The sequence below is a fragment of the Heterodontus francisci genome, chromosome 35 (assembly GCF_036365525.1).
Source record: "Heterodontus francisci isolate sHetFra1 chromosome 35, sHetFra1.hap1, whole genome shotgun sequence".
NCBI classification, from domain to species: Eukaryota; Metazoa; Chordata; class Chondrichthyes; order Heterodontiformes; family Heterodontidae; genus Heterodontus; species Heterodontus francisci.
In genome coordinates this window covers 46,362,412-46,381,545 of record NC_090405.1, presented here as the reverse complement: position 1 = coordinate 46,381,545, position 19,134 = coordinate 46,362,412, and the positions used below count along the sequence as shown (strand labels likewise).

Here is a 19,134-nt window from a genome sequence, read left to right as displayed (position 1 = left end):
TTCTCTCTCTCTCTCTCTCTCTCTCTCTCTGGTTACCCCCCCTCTCTCTCTCTCTCTCTGGTTCTCCCCTCTCGCTATCTCTCTCTCTCTCTCTCTCGTTCCCCCCTCTCTCTGACAGTTGCAGAGAGCGGGAGCGCTCAGCACAGCAGTTTTGTGGTTGGTCAGTTTGTTTAAAAACATCGCGCTGAGTTTCACAGCTGACGGCTGCTAAAGAATGAATGCACTTCCCAACACTGGACAGATTCGGGGTTTTCCGGCAGGCTTTTAAAAAAAAGTTGGAACAACCCGAATCTGTCAAAGTTGGGAAGTGCGTTCCTGCTTCAGGAACTGCCAGCTGTGAAACTGACAGCATGATGGTTTAAAAAGGCCACGCTGCAAGAAGGGAAATTTCTCATCTCCCGTCATGGTGCCCTGGCGAGGATGAGAAATGGCCCCGGGTACAGTTTGCACTCGCGGGTCGAACGGAAACCTTTGGCGGGCCAGATCCTGGCCTGCGGGCCGTATGTTGGATGACCCTGCTCTATAGGTTCTGCCAAAGTAATGAACAGTGGGCTACTTGACTTGCTGAACAAGCTCCCTAATTTCATTTTAGATGACTGCCATGGCTTGTGAAATGGAAGCATTGAGGCACAAAAATGAAAAACGCATGAAAGGTAAAGCTGGTCTATTCTTTTCCATTGTTTCGTGGTTCACCACCATTCGTTTTCAGGAATGTGCTGATCTTTGACACTCTTCTCCTCACCCAACAGCAAAAGTGAAGGAATGGCAGCAGGTAGAGGACGCTCCAAGTTTGAGAGAGCAAAGCAAAGATTTGTTAGTTGCCACACCAGGGGCAGTGGCTGTTCCAAGGCTTTCCGATGGGAAACTCTCCAATCCATGGGCAGCACATTTGTTTCAGGAGTTTAAACTTTGTGAACGAAGAGACAGAGACCCATCCCCATGCCGAAGGATTAACATGACCTCGCCTACAGCAACCAACACTCCCAGGGTGAAAGATGAGCAGCAGTACTTGGATTGCACATTGCCTGACAGAGGTGATCATAGCTCTGAAAGTGCAGCCCCTTCGGAGGTCTGGCTCGGTGGAATTTCAGCAAGCCAATTACAGGCAAAACAGGCCAGTTCACCAGACCAGTCTTCAGCTGCTTTGACTCAGAGCAGGACTCCGTCTCCTCCCAGGATGAGCTGTCCAGACACACCACTGAACATTAGCAGGCTATCTCTTGACCTTTCTTCGGCCTCAGAAGCTCAGAGTGAGGATGAGAAGCCACATGGAAGGACAATGCCGTCTGCGATTAAATGCTCACTTCTGTTATCCCCTCGGCCTTTAGTTTACACAGGTCGAACCGGAATAAAAAATGACGTAACTAAAGTCCTTCGGTAAAGAATCAGTCATTTTTTTAAAAAGACTCTTGCATAATTCTCTTATTTCTAAAGTACAGAAATGATTGGAGCTTTGTTGCTCTTCTTCAAGGGTATTGTCTTCGTAAAATAATGTATGGCAAGCCTATTTTGTTCTGGAAAGACTCTTTCAGGTTATGTCACAACTATGTGCGGTTCAACACAGTTTACATCATTGCATTGCGAGTTTGTGTATATAGATTTGCCAAACATTTTACATCTCGGTGGTTCCCATTTCATGAATTGCATTGTTATACAAAACTTTGTGAATGAGTGAGCCTGTATCCAGTCTGAAATGTTGGATACCACAAATATGGGTGTCAGCAAGGAACAAACTTCAAAGTTACAGAAACTGTTTTTGGTACGTTGGATAAAAGGTGTCTGTAAATCAGTGCCGTTTGCATTACAATTATCCACCCTTTCCCTCTGTGCTTTCTCTTCGACTTCCATTATCCCCCTTGGTTCACTCTACTGTTGGCTGTGAGCAGTATATTCTCCCTGAGCTGGTAGAGTGAGAGATTTGGGCCACAGTTTACTTTCACACTAGCTGTCACTATCATTAGGTAATCCTACACTATACACTGCACCCTTCCCGCCAGCCAATGTGGTGAATTAGAGATGGGCAATAAATGCTGGCCTGGCCAGCGACGCCCACATCCCATGAATGAATAAAACAAAAAGAATGCAGTGTCTGGACAAGCCTGCCAAATTGCAGTTCAGAGATGCAGAATCAACAGAGATCCAGTGCCAAAGGATTTGAGAACCAGCAAGCCTCTGGTGAGAAGTGTAGATGTCCAAAAGGAAAGCAGCGCCTCAGGTCCTGAAAATAGATCCGTTTCTTTAGCTATTATTAATGGCAGCAATTGTTCAGTCATATGGCAGGAGGTTTGTGCTTCCACAAAGCCTGAATGGAGCTGTTGTTTTTTTTTTCACTTTCCACAAAGCCCTATGTTACCAAGCAAAATCCAGATTAGCAATTGGCAGAATTCAGTTAAATGGCTTTTAAAGTTAATGACACTGGTACATAATACAAGCCTCTAAATTAAAACTACCATTCTGCTGCCCTTCTACCTTAGATGGCTTGTGGGATGACAATAACAACTTGCATTTATAAAGCACTTTTAACGTAGAAAAACGTTCCTGGTCACTTCAGAGAAGTGCAAAGCGGAAAAAAGTTGACGCTGAGTCAAAGGAGGAGATAGTAGGAGGGCTGACTAAAAGCTTGTTAAAAGACAAAGATTTTAAGGAGGGCTTTAAAGGAAGAGAGACAGAGAGGTTTAAGGAGGGAATTCCAGAATTTAGGGCCAATACGGATGAAGACATGCCTGCCAATAGCGGGGTAAAGGGATTTCAGGATGCTCGAGAGGCCAGAAGTGGGAGAGTGCAGAATTCTTGGATGGCTGTACACTGGAGACAGTAGTGGAAGGTAGATGAATTTGAACATGCAGATGAGAATTTTAAATTTGAGGTGATGGGGAGTGGGAACCAAAGTCAATCAGCAAGGACAGGGCTGATGGGTGGGCAGGACTCAGTATGGGATAGAATACATGGAGCAAAGTTTTGGATGAGTTGAAGTCTGCGGTGGGTTGTAGATGTGACTCCAGCCAGGAGAGGATTGGAGTATTTATGTCTGAAAGTGTTAAAGGTGTGGATGAGGGTTTCTGCAGCATGTGGGTCGAGGCAGGTGTTACATGGGTGAAAGTAGACAGTCTTTGTGATAGAGAGTATATGGGGTTAGAAACACTGTGCAGGGTCGAATGGTACGCCCTGGTTACAAGCAGTTTGGCTGGTGAGGGTGTGGAGTTTGTGGTTGGGGTGGGGGATGGGTGTTGAAGACTGTGACTTTGGTCTTCCCGATGTTTAACTGGAGGAAACTGCAGCTCCATCAGGATGTCGGGCAAACAGTTTTCACTTGTTCCAGTGGCTTATCCACATGGTTCTCGCACAGCAGCTGTTTGACTACAGCGTGCAGTGCCATTGGGTACAGCTGTCTGATGGAAAATGCATGGATGCTCAAATCTTCCTTTGCAACATCAATGGGATCTTTGGCGATGAATGTTTAGAAATTACTTTGTAAAAATGGTTGCAAGGTAGATGAGTCCAATCTTAGCCAGTCCATCCTACCATCATATAGTTAACTCTTGAATGGGTATAAGCTTTTTTTTCCTACATGTTGAGTAAATCTTTGCAAGAACATATGGGACGTAGCAGCCTTTTAGAGATATTGCGGTACCACTCTGTAGTATAGAACTCTAGTTATACTGAAACTCTGTCTGCCTGTTCATTTGAATGTGAAGAACCCAACGTATTTTTCTAAGAAGATCAGAATTTTCTCCCAATGTCCTGGCCAGTATTTCTCACCCTTCACCAACATGTTGTAAATTGATTAGCTCCCCATTTATCTCACCGGTTGTTTGGGGGAACCTTGCAACATGCAAATTGGCTGCTGTATATGCCTACATAACATGACTGATTGCGTTTCAAAACGGTTCACTGGAAGTGAAGTGCTACAGGTCACCATGATGCTATGAAAGGTGCTATAGAAATGCAAGTTTGTCCTTCCTTTACTGTAAAACCTTGCACAGAACTTTGCTTTAGGGCTCACATCCAGGTTTATAGTGTTTAATCCCAATGATGTCAACATTCCCGTATTGCACTGCGGAATAAGAAAGTAACGGAAATTCACTTCCTGATTTTTTAAAAAAAAGAAACAACGCTCCAAAGTACAGAAAATGTAAATTGATGTCTGGCATTAATTTATTTCATACAGTTAATCCCACAGTTATAATTAAAAGTTTGGAAAATGGTGATAGACTGGTTGTCCCTTTGATCCAGAACGCAGTGTATTTTGGTATTTTCAAAATCCAGACCAAATAGAACAAAATCTGTGAATTTTGACTGAAAAACTGATCTGTTTACTTCAGTTAATTGGGGAGACTAGAGGATGTGGGGTGGTTCTCCTTGGGGCTGAGAAGCTTAAAAGGAGATTTAATAGAGGTGTGTCCGAGGGTTTTGATAGAGTAAGGAGAAACTGTTTCCACTGGCAGGTTGGTACCCTGAGGACACAGACTTAAGATAACTGGCATAAGAACCAGAGGGGAGATGAGGAGAATTGTTTTTGCACCACAATCTGTTATCTGGAATGCGCTGCCTAAAAGGGTGGGAGAAGCGGATTCAGTAGTAACTTTCAAACAGGAATTGGATAAATACTTGAAAAGGAAACGTTTACAAGATTAGAGGTAAAAGCAGGCAGTGCGACTAATTGGAAAACTTTCTCAAAGAGCTGGTACAGGCACAATGGGCCGAATGGTCGCCTTCTGTGCTGTATGATTTGATGTAATATTATCTGCAAAGTCAGTGCAAATACCAATGTGACTTGTAGACCAGTTCACTGGGAGATGGCAATCCAGTAGTGTGCAGGTTATGCCACATGACAATAGATTTTTGCTAGCCCAGGGTATTAAAGGATAAGGAGCCAAGGCGGAGTGGGTGGAGTGAGGATATAGGTCAGCCATGACCTCACTGAATGGTGGAACAGGCTCGAGGGGCTGACTGGCACTGCCAGAGTGTTAATCATATGCAAGTGCAGACCATGTACCAGGCTGTGCGGTAAATGAAAATAAATACGTCATTAGTGACATTCTGTCCTCGTTGACAATTCTTGCAATCAGTGTGCCAAATTAATTCCTTTTACGATAGAATTGTGATACTTGTCAACTTAGTGATAAATTAAGACTGCAATTTGCAGATAATTTACACTTGTAACCACCTTGCTACTGTGAAGAGATAAAACTTAGGGCAAAATGCAGCAGACTGCCACAGATAATATTCCAGATCAGTACTAGTAGTGCCTAGTATTCCACTGCTTGCTTGGTGCTTTACTGGTGCAGTGCACTTTTCTTATAATTTGAGTTGACTGACAGGTTGTAGTCACAACCTATTGGTTCCAACCATTGTTAATGTAATGCCCTGAAAGACTTTCTGTTGGATAGCCAAGTGAGCAGTTAGATTACCTTGATAGAAGAATGGGGAAATTAGTCAACCTTTGTGATGACGGCTAGACCGCAGATTTTCAACAACCAAACCCTGTCTGCTCCTCCACTCTTTCAAAGTATTATTAGTTTCCCGCACCCATTGCATTGATTTCAAAATCCCTCCTCCCCACTTTACAAATCTCACCCCCCCCCCCGCCCCCGCCCCCCCCAACATTTTACAACTAGTGTATTGGCCAACCATATTCAGCTGTGCATTTCATCCATCAATCTTTCTTCATAACTCTAAATGACGGAATATAACTAGCCTCAGAGAGCCCACTCGCCTCACTTACCTCCTAGCTTTCCTTTCTAATAAAAAATATTTCGATGTAAATCGAAGTCTGGAATGGACAGTACGATTCAATTTAACAGATTGGAATGAAGTCTTTCAATGTGGAACAGGGCAATGGCACTTTTTCTCTGTAATTCGCTGCCTGTTAACAAAATTGTGGGAATTCGTGGCTTTAAGGTATGAAATTCCTAAGAGGGTTAGTAAAAGTATTGAGGATAACGGACATTTTTCATTAAGTATAATTCCACTTTTGCTGTAAATATTTATGCAATGCCAAGGCAAATGATTGTCCTTAATTGGTACATTGTCAATTTTATTTCATAATAAGGTGAGGGGTGTCACAGTTCTAACTTAAAACAAATTAATTTGACACATACACTGCAGGAATTGTCAGCGAGGGACACATAATATCACTAACTATAAATTTAATTTGTCACACAGCCTGGTGCAATTCGCACTTATATATCTTGTATAACACAGGGTAAAAAAAAAAAGGAACACACGGAGGCCATTCAGCCCCTTGAGTCTGTTCCGTCATTCAATGAGATCATGGCTCATGACAATCATGCCTGGAGAGGTGGTGTGCTGAATATGTGTTTTATTCCTTATTTTATTGACTTTGTAAAGGTACATATATAGCATGCATTTTTTTGTGAATTGTGACATATACTTCATAATAACCAGAGCTGTATTTATATTGATGTATCATGTTGTGTTTTACTAGTATAATTGTTTTATGATAAAATACTGTATAATATTTACAAATTGTCTTTCAAATGCTAGTAATTTTAGTTTTCTTTCCTCCTCTTCTGAAGTTGACGTCTTGTACTTGGCAACCAAAATATAATTCTGAGACTGGAAGTCCAGGTTTGATTACCTGACTCTGGAGCCAGACAACTGTTTGGCTGCGCTCTCCCATTCATTATGGATTAAGATACTCGGCTATTCGATGAAGAGTGGAAGGAGGCTTGTGCAGCTTATAAACACTGGTGTGGACCAATTAGGCTGAATGACCTGTTTCTGTGTTGTACATTCTAGGTAATTCTATGTCAGGATGAGTCATGAGTATCTTGCCCTACCTTGCAGAAGATGTACCTTTCCTGTATCAAGTCACATCTTGTGACATCAAGGCCCCCCCTCTCTGCCACTTATATTCAAGGCAAAAGTAGCCCCAGTTTCTCCACTTTTTTCTCTTGTATTTTAATCTTTTTGATATCTGGGATCATCATTGTGGCTCTTCTCTGTACCACATACCAGGCTTGAAGGTTTCCATTGTGTAATGGTGACTGGAATATCTGTAGACGTGTGCCATCCCGGCGTTTGTTCGTGCAGAATTGTTAACGACAAATTGCACTGAAGCACCTTTTGATAATTTAGGAAAAAGCATCCCGAGGCTCTCCACTGACGGGTGAGGAAAATGGACGTGGAGCCGCAGGAGAGATGTACTCCTTCAAGAAGGAGCTGGTCCAGGTGATCTCCTAGACTGGTTTTGATGACCTGAGGTGATGGAGGTGGGTCAGAGAGGGATTTTCCAGAGTATTGTCTTTCTTATTAATCCTGGGGGAGGGGAGGAGGGTGATCTATATCTATGTGTTGAGGCTTACCTTGTCGTAGATCTACCTTTTTTATACCACTTAACATATTTCATGATTCTGCAAGGTCCCCTCTCCTCCATCTCCTTTGAGGGCAAAAACAGCTGGAATTTCTCCAGTATTCACTTGTGTTTCAATCTTTTTGACAGCTGAGGTCATAGTTGTGGCTTTTCTCAGTAGCACCCACAGGCTTGAATGTTTCCCTTCATGTAATGGTGATGAAAAGTGAATACGGTCCTCAATTAATTCCGTTCGGGAAGCAAAATAATCCAATGGTTTGGTGGGTGTAAAATGTTCAAACAAAGTGGAATAAATGGGAGGGAGGTTTTTTTTTAACCACGATGATCGAGGTTAAAGTTGGAGAAGCAAAGCGAACCAGAAAGGTCAGCTTTCGCTCTAGGACATCCAGTACGCACAGTGCTGCCTCATTGCCCACATGACATGAAGTTGTGGATGAACCAGAACTTCCTGCAGCTCATCGCTGGCACAATGGCAGTTATCCATTTTGGCCCCACCAGAAACGTTATCACTCCCGCTCCCATTCTCTCCCTGAATGTCAACACAATTCAACAATATGGTGTGAAAAATTGGTGGCATACTAGATGTTTGATGGTAAGGAATGGGGGAGAAAGAGGTGGGGTGAGGGGAGGAAGGGAAGGAGGGAGAAAGAGTTGAGGATCAACTTGCTCCTCATTTATACGTTGTGGCTTCTGCTGGAGGGTATTTTCATTCATCTTAAGTGAGAACAACCTGGCGCTTGGGTTTAATGCTCCTCTGACTTTCGTTTCTAGGTTCCCACACGAAGAATGAACACTCGGTGAGGTTGCAGCAGCCTACAAGTGACCATGATGTACCTGTCACCAGCAAGAATTAGCGTCTCCAGGCACGGAGGGCACAAAAATGGGAAAAGAATCAATTTACATGCATTACGCAGGGACGTCTGTGGACAAGGAAATGCACTTGACTAAGAAAAAAGGTAAAGCAACAGTTTGCATTTATAATATTTAATTGAGACAACATTTACACAAAATATTTGTTAACAAAACAATATATAAGGGAAAGTCCAAAAATGTATACGTACTTTGACTATCGACTGACTGCATCCATTCACTTTATTTAATTGAGATATTCTGATGTCAATGACTAATCAAAAACACATTTGATATTTCTATTAGCAAGCTAGCAAAGCTTGTGATATTATTGTAGCTGTGCATAATGTAGAATAAATAATCACCTTTACCTGTTACCAGGCATTAGACAAACCCTGCAAATGGTACTTACAAATAGCAGTGATCTGGGAAAAGAAATGGGCTGGGATCACAAGGTGATCTAGCCGAGATAAAAAATCACCTCCTGTCAAAAATGCTTTGGACAATGCACCCTGCAGAAGGTTTGTGATCATTTTATTTATCTATTTGTCAAAGGAAGGCTTTAACGTAACCAGGCCTTGGAGGCAGCTTATGATTAAATTTTTGTCTACCATTAAAAGTAACGTGAGTACCAGCATGATTGTGAATGTGGGCATTCTTTCCTGCGCTCTGGTATTCCTGTTAAAAGTCAGTGCTCGTAACTTGGGGCCTAAGCAGCTCTGGAAATAACTCCCTAACCCTAACCCTCTCCACCTCTCTCCTGATTTAAGTCCCTCCTTAAAACCTACCTCTTTGATCAAGCTTTTTGTTATCTGTCCTGATACCTCCTTATGTGGCTCAGTGTAAATTTGTTTGATAACACTCCTATGAAGCTCTTTGGATGGTTTTACTATGTTAAGGGTGGTACAGAAATACTAGTTTAAAAGCAAAAGTTCCGAAGAAGGGTCACTGACCCGAAACGTTAACTCTGCTTCTCTTTTCACAGATGCTGCCAGACCTGCTGAGTGGTTCCAGCATTTCTTGTTTTTATTTCAGAAATACTAGTTGTTGTGTGTTCACAGAACCATGTTCCTGGTCTGCCTGCTGTGCAATTGAAGTTGATATTGGTGTCAGTGTTTCCAATACATCTATTTAATGTGGGGAAGATTTTCTTTAGTCTAAGTGTGTTACTGACTTAGGGAGAAGATTTATCTATTCACTTTTTGTTAATGGTTCAACACTGAGCTTCTACTCTCACGAGAAATAACACTGGAGGAAAATTTCCCAACGAAACACATGTGGACATTAGTATGCTATAACAAATCATATCTAAGCCAAACTCCTGTAATGTTAAATGATACTCTTAAACCACATACTTACACCCACCCAAATGTTGTATAGCTCCAGATGAAGAGACAAATGGGAATATTTACCCATGTTTGTCAAGCTAAATAATGGTTTTCAAAAATACAGCTCTCATTTGTTTATTATCGGGATTTGAGGGAATAAATGTTCTCTAACTGTATGTGGAGTGTAGCTGTGTGTTTATCGTGGGTCAGTTGGACATAATGTGGCTCGGTGTCAAATTTTGTTTGATAAAGCTCCTGTGAAGTGCCTTGGAATGTTTTAATATTTTAAAGGCACTGTATAAGTTGTTGTTGTAGTAGCGGGATAACTTTTCAGCAGGGAGAATTGCCTGTGGGCACAGCACAACAGAAGGTTGTAGGAAGTGTGGTTTTCTTGGCCACCGTCCCAACTTTCACCTTGCATCAACTTGAGCCCACCAAAGCTCTGCTGCTTGTATTCACCGAGTCCCGTCACCCCTGCGCTCTCTGACCTGTGTTGGCTCCTGCTCCAGCAACATCTCTATTTTTTTTTAATTTTCATCCTTGTTTTCAAATCCCTCCATGGCCTCACCCCTCCCTATCCTGCAATCTCCTCTAGCCCTACAACACAACAAGATATCTGCACTCCTCCAATTCTGGCTTCTGCACCCCCCAATTTTTATTGCTCCATCATTGGCGACTGTGGCTTCAGCTGTACAGGCTCTAAACTCTGATATTTCCTCCCTAAAGTTCTCTTCCTTTCTGTCCTCCTTTAAGACATTTCTTACAACCTATCTCTTTGACCAAGCTGCCCTAATTCTCCTTATGTGGTTTGGCGTCAAATTTTGTTTGATAACGCTCCTGTGAAGTGCCTTGCAACATTTTTACTTTGTTAAAGGTGCTATAGAAATGGAAGTTGTTGTGACAATGTCTTTTTTCCCTTTGTGGTTTTCTAGCAGAAGGAATATTTATTTCACTCTGTAAAGAATGTCTTATTAGCAGTTCTCACCACGAAGCTTTCATTCAGTCCTCTCCTAGTGTAGAATCAATAAGAGTTAAATGGGCTTGCACTGATTCTCTGGGATCAAAGCTGAAACTGCCTCAACTTATTACATATCCCTTAGCAACTAGCCATCAGAGGAAAAAATGGCTGTCCTCGACTAGGCCTAGGCTTGGGGCCTGCAGACGTGTGAGTGTAATCTCTGGAACTGTTCACCTTGCTCCTGCAACACCAAGCTCCTAATGGACATAGGATTTTTAGTACATTTTATCGCATTTCACTGAACAAGTTAAGGGGGGGGAAATACAAAACAAATGCATGCATGGGTGTCTAGAAAGTGTCTGGGTGGATGGTGTGCCACCTGGCAGATTCAACATGCCCCCGACTAGACATCTCCTTCCAGTGCATTCTTCCTGTCTCTGAAGCATTTGCACCAATGAGCACACGGCCAAGGACACCGCTTCGGGTGTAAATGCGACCCTAGAAATTAAGAAACAGAAGGTAACCCGCACTAGATCCATCTTTCTTCCCCTACGCAAGGGGGCTGAACCTTGTGCCCATCAAAGGCCGAACTGGTCCACATTGGGAAATAAAGAATCCCACTTAAATGCTCTCTGATTGGGAATAAAACCCGATGCATCTATTCCGTGGCTATGTCCACACCCAGGTGTCCCTGGAGAGAGAGCATGCAATGTGCATCACAATAGTCAATAACGGTACAAATTTATAATTGAAAAAGTTTAAGTATAATTTGAAATTTGTTTTTTTTTAGTGTTACCAAAGTGGAAGTGTTTCAGGAAGGTGTGCAATGGCAGGAAAGGACAGATGATAACCTGTTCTTACATCAGGAAAAAAAACAAGCTTGGTCCTCATTCTGAACAAATATTCCCCCCCCCCCGCCCCCCACCACCCCAAAAACAGAAAAACTTCTACCCCAAATAAGAACCCCAATGTCTTGAAGAATGAAAATTACTCACCTCCCTCAGTGTCTAATGTGCACTCACGTTGTACAAAACCCCATCAAATTTTTTAAAATACTGGGCCTGGATGTTTACCCCACCTCAGAGAAAACTGCAGATTTTTGCATCAGCCATTTAATACCTTTGAAGGTGGCAGTAATATTCCATTGAGAATAATCTGATACTCAATGGATTAATGTTTCTGCAGCAAGTTGATTATAACTGTATCAAACTGCCAGATTGCATCTGCCACGAGTCAAGTTCTTGACTGTGTCAAATTCCTAATTAAAAGCCTTCATCCTTAATTCAACAAAGTTATGGGATGATTCTATTGTGCTGCTTGAACGCGTCATCCTGCCATCGAGGACTTTTTCTCTTGTAGGATAATAATGTTATCGTACTTATTGAATTTAGTTCCTGGCCCTAACCACCCTTGATCAGATGAATTTCCACTTCAAGACGTAATGTTCAGATGGGGAAAGAGTGAGAGCTAACATTCTGAAGGGGGAGGGTAAGCAGCCAGAGGTCGTGGTACACATTGGTACCAACGACATAGGTAGAAAAAGGGACGAGGTCCTGCAACAAGAATTTAGGGAGCTAGGTAGCGGATTAAAAAGCAGGACTTCTAAGGTTGTAATTTCTGGATTACTCCCGGTGCCACGTGCTAGTGAGTTTGGAAATAGTAGGGTAGAGCAGATGAATGCGTGGCTGAGGAGATGGTGCAGGAGGGAGGGCTTTACTTTCCTGGATCACTGGATCTGTTTCTGGCAATGGTGGGACCTGTACAAGCTGGACGGGTTGCACCTGAACCGGAATGGGACAAGCATCCTTGCTGGGAGGTTTGCTAGTGCTGTTTGGGTGGGGGTGGGGGGTTTAAACTAATTTGGCAGGGGGATGGGATACAGAGTGGAGATACAGTAAGGGGTAATATAGAACAGAAAGTGAGTCTGTCTGGAAGGCAGAGCAAATATAGACCTGGTAAGGCACAAGTGAAAAATGCAAGGTTGGATTGCATCTATTTCAATGCAAGGAGTCTTACTAGTAAAGCAGATGAATTGAGGGTGTTGATTAGCACATGGCATTATGACATTATTGCTATCACAGAGACATGGTTGAGGGAGGGACAGGACTGGCAGCTCAATATTCCAGGATATAGAATCTTCAGGCGCGACAGGGGATAAAAGAGGAGGTGGCAATGCACTGTTGATCAAGGAGTCAATTATTGCAGTAAGGAGGGATGATATCTTACAAGGTTCCTCAAATGAGGCCATTTGGGTAGAACTTAAAAACAAAAAGGGGGCAATCACTTGGCTGGGTGTGAACTACAGGCCTCTAAACAGTCAGGAAGAGATAGAGGAGCAGATATGTAAGCAAATCGCAGAGAGGTGTAAAAATAATAGGGCAACAACAGTAGGGGATTTCAACTTCCCCAATAGTAACTGGGATAGTCTTAGTGCAAAAGGCTTAAAGGGTGCGGAATTCTTAAAATGCATACAGGAGAGCTTTTTGAGCCAGTATGTAGAAAGCCCTACAAGAGAAGGGGCAGTACTGGACCTAATCCTAGGGAATGAAGCCGGTCAAGTGGTAGAAGTGTCAGTGGGGGAGCATTTCGGGTATAGTTACCATAACTTTGTAAGATTTAAAGTAGTTATGGAAAAGGACTAAGATGGACCGGAAATAAAGGTAATGAATTGGGGGAAGGCCGATTTCAATATGCTAAAACAGAATCTGGCCAAAGTGGACTGGGAGCAGCTACTTGTCGGAAAGTCTACATCACATCAGTGGGAGTCAAAGAGGAAATTGTGAGATTTCAGAGCCAATATGTACCTGTTAAGGTGAAGGGTAGGATTAACAGGCCCAGAGAACCCTGGATGTCAAGGGATATAGAGGATTGGATCAGGAAAAAAAAGGAGGCTTATGGCAGATCCCAAGCGTTGAAAACAGCCGAGGCACTGGAGGAGTATAGAAAGGGTGGCACTTAAAAAAATAATTAGGAGAGCAAAGAGGGACATGAAAAAACACTGGCGGGCAAGATAAAGGAAAATCCTAAGGCATTTTAGAAGTATATTAAGGGTAAGAGGGACAGAGTAGGGCCAATTAGGGACCAACGTGGCAATCTTTGTGTGGAGCCGGAGGACATAGGTGAGGTTTTAAATGATTACTTTTCATTGGTGTTCACAATGGAGAAGGATGATGTAGGTGCAGAGATCAGGGAAGGGGATTGTGATCTTTTTTTTTTATAGAGATACAGCACTGAAACAGGCCCTTCGGCCCACCGAGTCTGTGCCGACCATCAACTATCCATTTATACTAATCCTACACTAATCCCATATTCCTACCACATCCCCACCTTCCCTATATTCCCCTACTACCTACCTATGCTAGGGGCAATTTATAATGGCCAATTTACCTATCAATCTGAAAGTCTTTTGGCTGTGGGAGGAAACCGGAACACCCGGCGAAAACCCACGCAGTCACAGGGAGAACTTGCAAACTCCGCACAGGCAGTACCCAGAATCGAACCCGGGTCGCTGGAGCTGTGGGGCTGCGGTGCTAACCACTGCGCCGCCCGTACTTGAACATATTAGCATTGAAAGGGAGGAAGTATTAACTGTTTTAGCGGGCTTAAAAGTGGATACATCCTCAGGTCCAGATGAGATGTATCCTAGGCTGTTATGTGAGGCAAGGGAGGAGATAGCAAGGGCTTTGACACAAATTTTCAAATCCTCTCTGGCCACAGGAGAGGGACTGGAGGACAGCGAATTGGTACCATTATTCAAGAAGGGTAGCTGGGATAATCCAGGTAATTACAGGCCGGTGAGTCTAACATCAGTGGTACGGAAAATATTGGAAAAAATTCTGAGGGACAGGATTAATCTCCACTTGGCAAACAGGATTAAGGAAAATCCCAAGGCTTTTTATATGTATATAAAAAGCAAGAGGGTAACCAGGGAAAGGGTTGGCCCACTCAAGGACAGAGATGGGAATCTATGTGTGGCGCCAGAGGAAATGGGCGAGGTGCTAAATGAGTACTTTGCATCAGTATTCACCAAAGGGAAGGACTTGGTGGATGATGAGCCTAGGGAAGGGAGTGCAGATCGTCTCAGTCATCTCATTATCAAAAAGGAGGAGGTGTTGGGTGTCTTGCAAAGCATTAAAGGCAGATAAGTCCCCAGGGCCTGATGGGATCTACCCTCGAATACTGAGGGAGGCAAGGGAGGAAATTGCTGGGGCCTTGACAGAAATTTTTGCATCCTCATTGGCTACAGGTGAGGTCCCAGAGGACTGGAGAATAGCCAATGTTGTTCCTTTGTTTAAGAAGGGTGGCAAGGATAATCCAGGAAATCATAGGCTAGTGAGCCTTACGTCAGTGGTAGGGAAACTATTAGAGAGGATTATTCAGGACAGGATTTACTCCCATTTGGAAACAAACGAACTTATTAGCGAGAGGCAGCATGGTTTTGTGAAGGGGAGGTCGTGTCTTACTAATTTGATTGAGTTTTTTGAGGACGTGACGAAGATGATTGATGAAGGAAGGGCAGTGGATGTTATCTATATGGACTTTAGTAAAGCCTTTGACAAAGTCCCGCATGGCAGACTGGTACAAAAGGTGAAGTCACACGGGATCACAGGTGAGCTGGCAAGATGGATACAGAACTGTCTCGGTCATAGAAGACAGAGGGTAGCAGTGGATGGGTGTTTTTCTGAATGGAGAGATGTGACTAGTGGTGTTACGCAGGGATCAGTGCTGGGACCTTTGCTGTTTGTAGTATATATAAATGATTTGTAGGAAAATGTAGCTGGTCTGATTAGTAAGTTTGCGGACAATGATGAGGATTGTCAGAGGATACAGCAGGATATAGATCGGTTGGAGACTTGGGCAGAGAAATGGCAGATGGAGTTTAATCCGGACAAATGTGAGGTAATGCATTTTGGAAGGTCTAATGCAAGTGGGAGGTATACAGTAAATGGCAGAACCCTTAGGAGTATTGACAGGCAGAGAGATCTGGGCGTACAGGTCCACAGGTCACAAAGTGGCAACGCAGGTGGATAAGGTAGTCAAGAAGGCATATGGCATGCTTGCCTTCATTGGTCGGGGCATTGAGTATAAAAATTGGCAAGTCATGTTGCAGCTGTACAGAACCTTAGTTAGGCCACACTTAGAATATTGCGTGCAATTCTGGTCACCACTCTACCAGAAGGACGTGGAGGCTTTGGAGAGGGTACAGAGGAGGTTTACCAGGATGTTGCTTGGTCTGGAGGGCATTAGCTATAAGGAGAGGTTGGAAAAACTCGGATTGTTTTCACTGGAACAACGGAGGTGGAGGGGCGACATGATAGAGGTTTACAAAGTTATGAGCGGCATGGACAGAGTGGATAGTCAGAAGCTTTTTCCCAGGGTGGAAGAGTCAGTTACTAGGGGACATAGGTTTAAGGTGCGAGGGGCAAAGTTTAGAGGGGATGAGCGAGGCAAGTTTTTTTACACAGAGGGTGGTGAGTGCCTGGAACTTGCTGCCCGGGGAGGTGGTGGAAGCAGATACGATAGCGACGTTTAAGAGACATCTTGACAAATATATGAATAGGAAGGGAATAGAGGGATATGGGCCCCGGAAGTGCAAAAGGTGTTAGTTTAGGCAGGCATCAAGATCAGCGCAGGCTTGGAGGGCCGAATGGCCTGTTCCTGTGCTGTACTGTTCTTTGGAGAGGCAGGGATTAATCAGGGATAGTCAGCATGGCTTTGTCAGGGGGAGATCGTGTCTAACTAACATGACTGAATTTTTCGAGGAGGTGACTGGATGTGTTGATGAGGGTAAAGCAGTTGATGTAGTCCACATGGATTTCAATAAGGCTTTTGATAAGGTCCTGCATGAGAGATTGGTTGAGAAGGTAAGAGCCCATGGGATTCAGGGCAGTTTGGCAAATTGGATCCAAAATTGGCTTAGTGGCAGGCGATTGGAAACCTGTGACCAGTGGTGTACCACAGGGATTGGTGCTGGGACCCTTGCTGTTTGTAGTGTACATTAATGATTTAGACATGAATATAGGAGGTATGATCAGTAAGTTCGCAGATGACACAAAAATTGGTGATATTGTAAATGTTGAGGAGCCCTCGACCATTACCCTCTGCCTCCTGCCAATTAGATTACAGGGAGGTATACATGGGCTGGTAAGATGGGTAGAGCAGCGGCAAATGGAATTTAATCCTGAGAAGTGTGAGGTGATGCATTTTGGGAGGACTAACAAGGCAAGGGAATATACAACGGATGGTAGGACTCTAGGAAGTACAGAAGGTCCTTGGTGTATTTGTTCATAGATCACTGAAGGCAGCAGTACAGGTAGATAAGGTGGTTAGGAAGGCATGTGGGATACTTGCCTTTATTAGCCGAAGCAGAGTATAAAAGAGCAGGGAGGTTATGATGGAGTTGTCTAAAACGCTAGTTAGACCACAGCTGGAGTATGGTGTACAGTTCCGGTCACCACATTATAGGAAAGATGTGATTGCACTGGAGAGGGTGCAGAGGAGATTCACCAGGATGTTGCCTGGGCTGGAGCATATCAGCTATGAAGAGAGACTGAAAAGGTTAGGGTTTTTTTTCCTTAGAGCAGAGAAGGCTGAGGGGGGACATGATTGAGGTGTACAAGGTTATGAGGGGCATTGATAGTTTAGATAGGAAGAAACTTTTTCCCTTAGCGGAGGGAAATGTTTCACCCATCGGGTGGTTGGAATCTGGAACGCACTGCCTGAAGAGGTAGTAGAGGCAGGAACCCAAGTACAGGAATATGGGATTAGAATAGTTGGGTGCTGGATGGCTGGCACAGACACGATGGGCCGAAGGACCTGTTTCTGTGCTGTATAACTCTATGACTCTATGACTAACTTCACTGTTTGGATCATTTTGGATGAAGGGGACCTCTTCGGCCAATTTGGTCTTGTGTTTTCACACTATCAAGCCTACCTACTTTCCTTTACCGCTGTTTATTAAATGACTCAGTGTCCTGCCTCAATGGCCCTTGCCAGCTACCCATTCTTCAGCACTGTTAAATCTCTGCTGAATAAGGCCAAATATTGGCAATTATTTTGTTGAAACTGATGAGTTAGATAAACTGCGATCTTACCGCTTACCTGCATGACTACAAACTCCAGAGAGAGCTGCAGGCTTTCTATGTCTCCGGGAGGAACATCAAATAGAAATGGTGCATTCCACACTGGATTGTAGCCACTTGAAGTTTTGGTTTCCTTGGTTGAGAGTACTTTACCATCTTGGTAAAGATTTATAATGACATAATGATCTACAAAGAAGCATAAAAAGATGAGATTAAATGACTACTTCCTTAAGAAATCAATGGGTTCAGCCCTCCTGCAATGGCAGGTTGCATTGCTCAGTACCGAGACAGCCACACTCTGCATTCATTCAGCTGATGTCAGTCAGGATAGTGCTGAGGGTGCTATAATTATCCTCAGCACCTCAGATTTTTTTTGCAGGCCACCAATTCCTCACAGAAGTCCATGCGGGTGGATAGACCTGCCCTCTGCTGTGACGACCACTGTGGTCAGATAACCTGCCGCCACTCACAGATTATATTTGGATAAGTAATGGTCGCTTCGATGAGATAACAGAGGATGACCGTTACTCATGCAATTGGCCCTTCGCGGGGAGTCAACACCTTCAGGAGGAGAGGATGAAAATTAGCGGAGGTTTGAAAAAAAAAACTCTGCATTTGAACTTCTGCATACAATGACCACTTGCACATCTCTGGTTTTCTTCACTCCACCATTGGAGACTATACCTTCAGCTGTCTCGGCCCTAACCTCTGGTATTCCCTCATTGAACCTCTCCACGTCTCTCCTCTTTTAATGCCCTCCTTAAAACCTACCTCTTTGACCAAGCTTTTGATCACCAATCTCCTGATGGAGCTTGGTGCCAAATCTTGTTTGATAACGTTCTTGTGAAGTACCTTGGGACGTTTTACTATATTAGAGGCTCTGTATCACACTGGGAAGAAGTGGTATGGGGAGGTTTGCCACAATTTTAGTCTGTTCTGTGTAATTTGCTGAGAATTTTGAAATGCATGAGTTTTTTTTGGGGGGCGAAAATGCAAAGGTTTTTCCAACAACAGGATGGGGATAATCCTTCCCAGGCTGCTGCTTATGCATCACTTCGAGGCCAGTTTCTCAGCAGGTCTGGTGGAAGTCTCACCACCATCATTGCCTTTCCTATCTGTCATGCCCACACGCAGCATAGACAGAGAGATCCAACTGGGAAATGCTCCTCCGAGCCAGAGACTCAAAATAGTCTTCAACAGTGTTTTAAGGAGGCATTTTTGTCTAGAAATTGGCTTGCCTGCTTGCACTAACTTGACACAGGGGCCGATTCTTCACTCAGAGGGTGGTGAATCTTTGGAATTGTCTTCCCCAGAGGGCTGCAGAGGATCAATCATTGAGCATGTTCAAGACTGAGCGAGATAGATTTCTATATAATAAAAACATCAAGGGACACGGGAATAGTGCAAGAATTGAATGGTGGAGCGGACTCGAAGGGCCTACTCCTGCTCCTATTTTTTATGTTATTATTTCTGGACAGGAATGGTTATGCTTGAGGCCCACCTGAAATTCAGAATTAGACCTCATTTGTACCAGACTGGTTCCCTACTGGACATCCCCAGGCAGCTCACTAGCAACGCAAT

The 19,134-nt window shown here is 43.7% G+C and overlaps 1 protein-coding gene and 1 pseudogene across 1 annotated transcript in view; one reads left to right on the top strand and one right to left on the bottom strand.

Annotated features, from left to right (window-relative positions):
- LOC137350653 (myosin heavy chain, cardiac muscle isoform-like) overlaps positions 1-3,181 on the top strand; it is a 101,712-nt pseudogene extending 98,531 nt beyond the window's left edge.
- Positions 3,182-8,418: 5,237 nt separating this feature from the next.
- The window catches only part of LOC137350490 (synaptotagmin-4), a 65,997-nt gene continuing 55,281 nt past the window's right edge, over positions 8,419-19,134 (bottom strand). Inside the window, exons 4-5 of the mRNA XM_068015143.1 lie at positions 17,573-17,739; positions 8,419-10,969 (exon numbers count right to left, since the gene is read on the bottom strand). Of these exons, the coding sequence (XP_067871244.1) occupies positions 10,820-10,969; positions 17,573-17,739 (317 nt within the window). The 3' untranslated portion in view covers positions 8,419-10,819. The remainder of the gene's footprint in view (positions 10,970-17,572; positions 17,740-19,134) is intronic.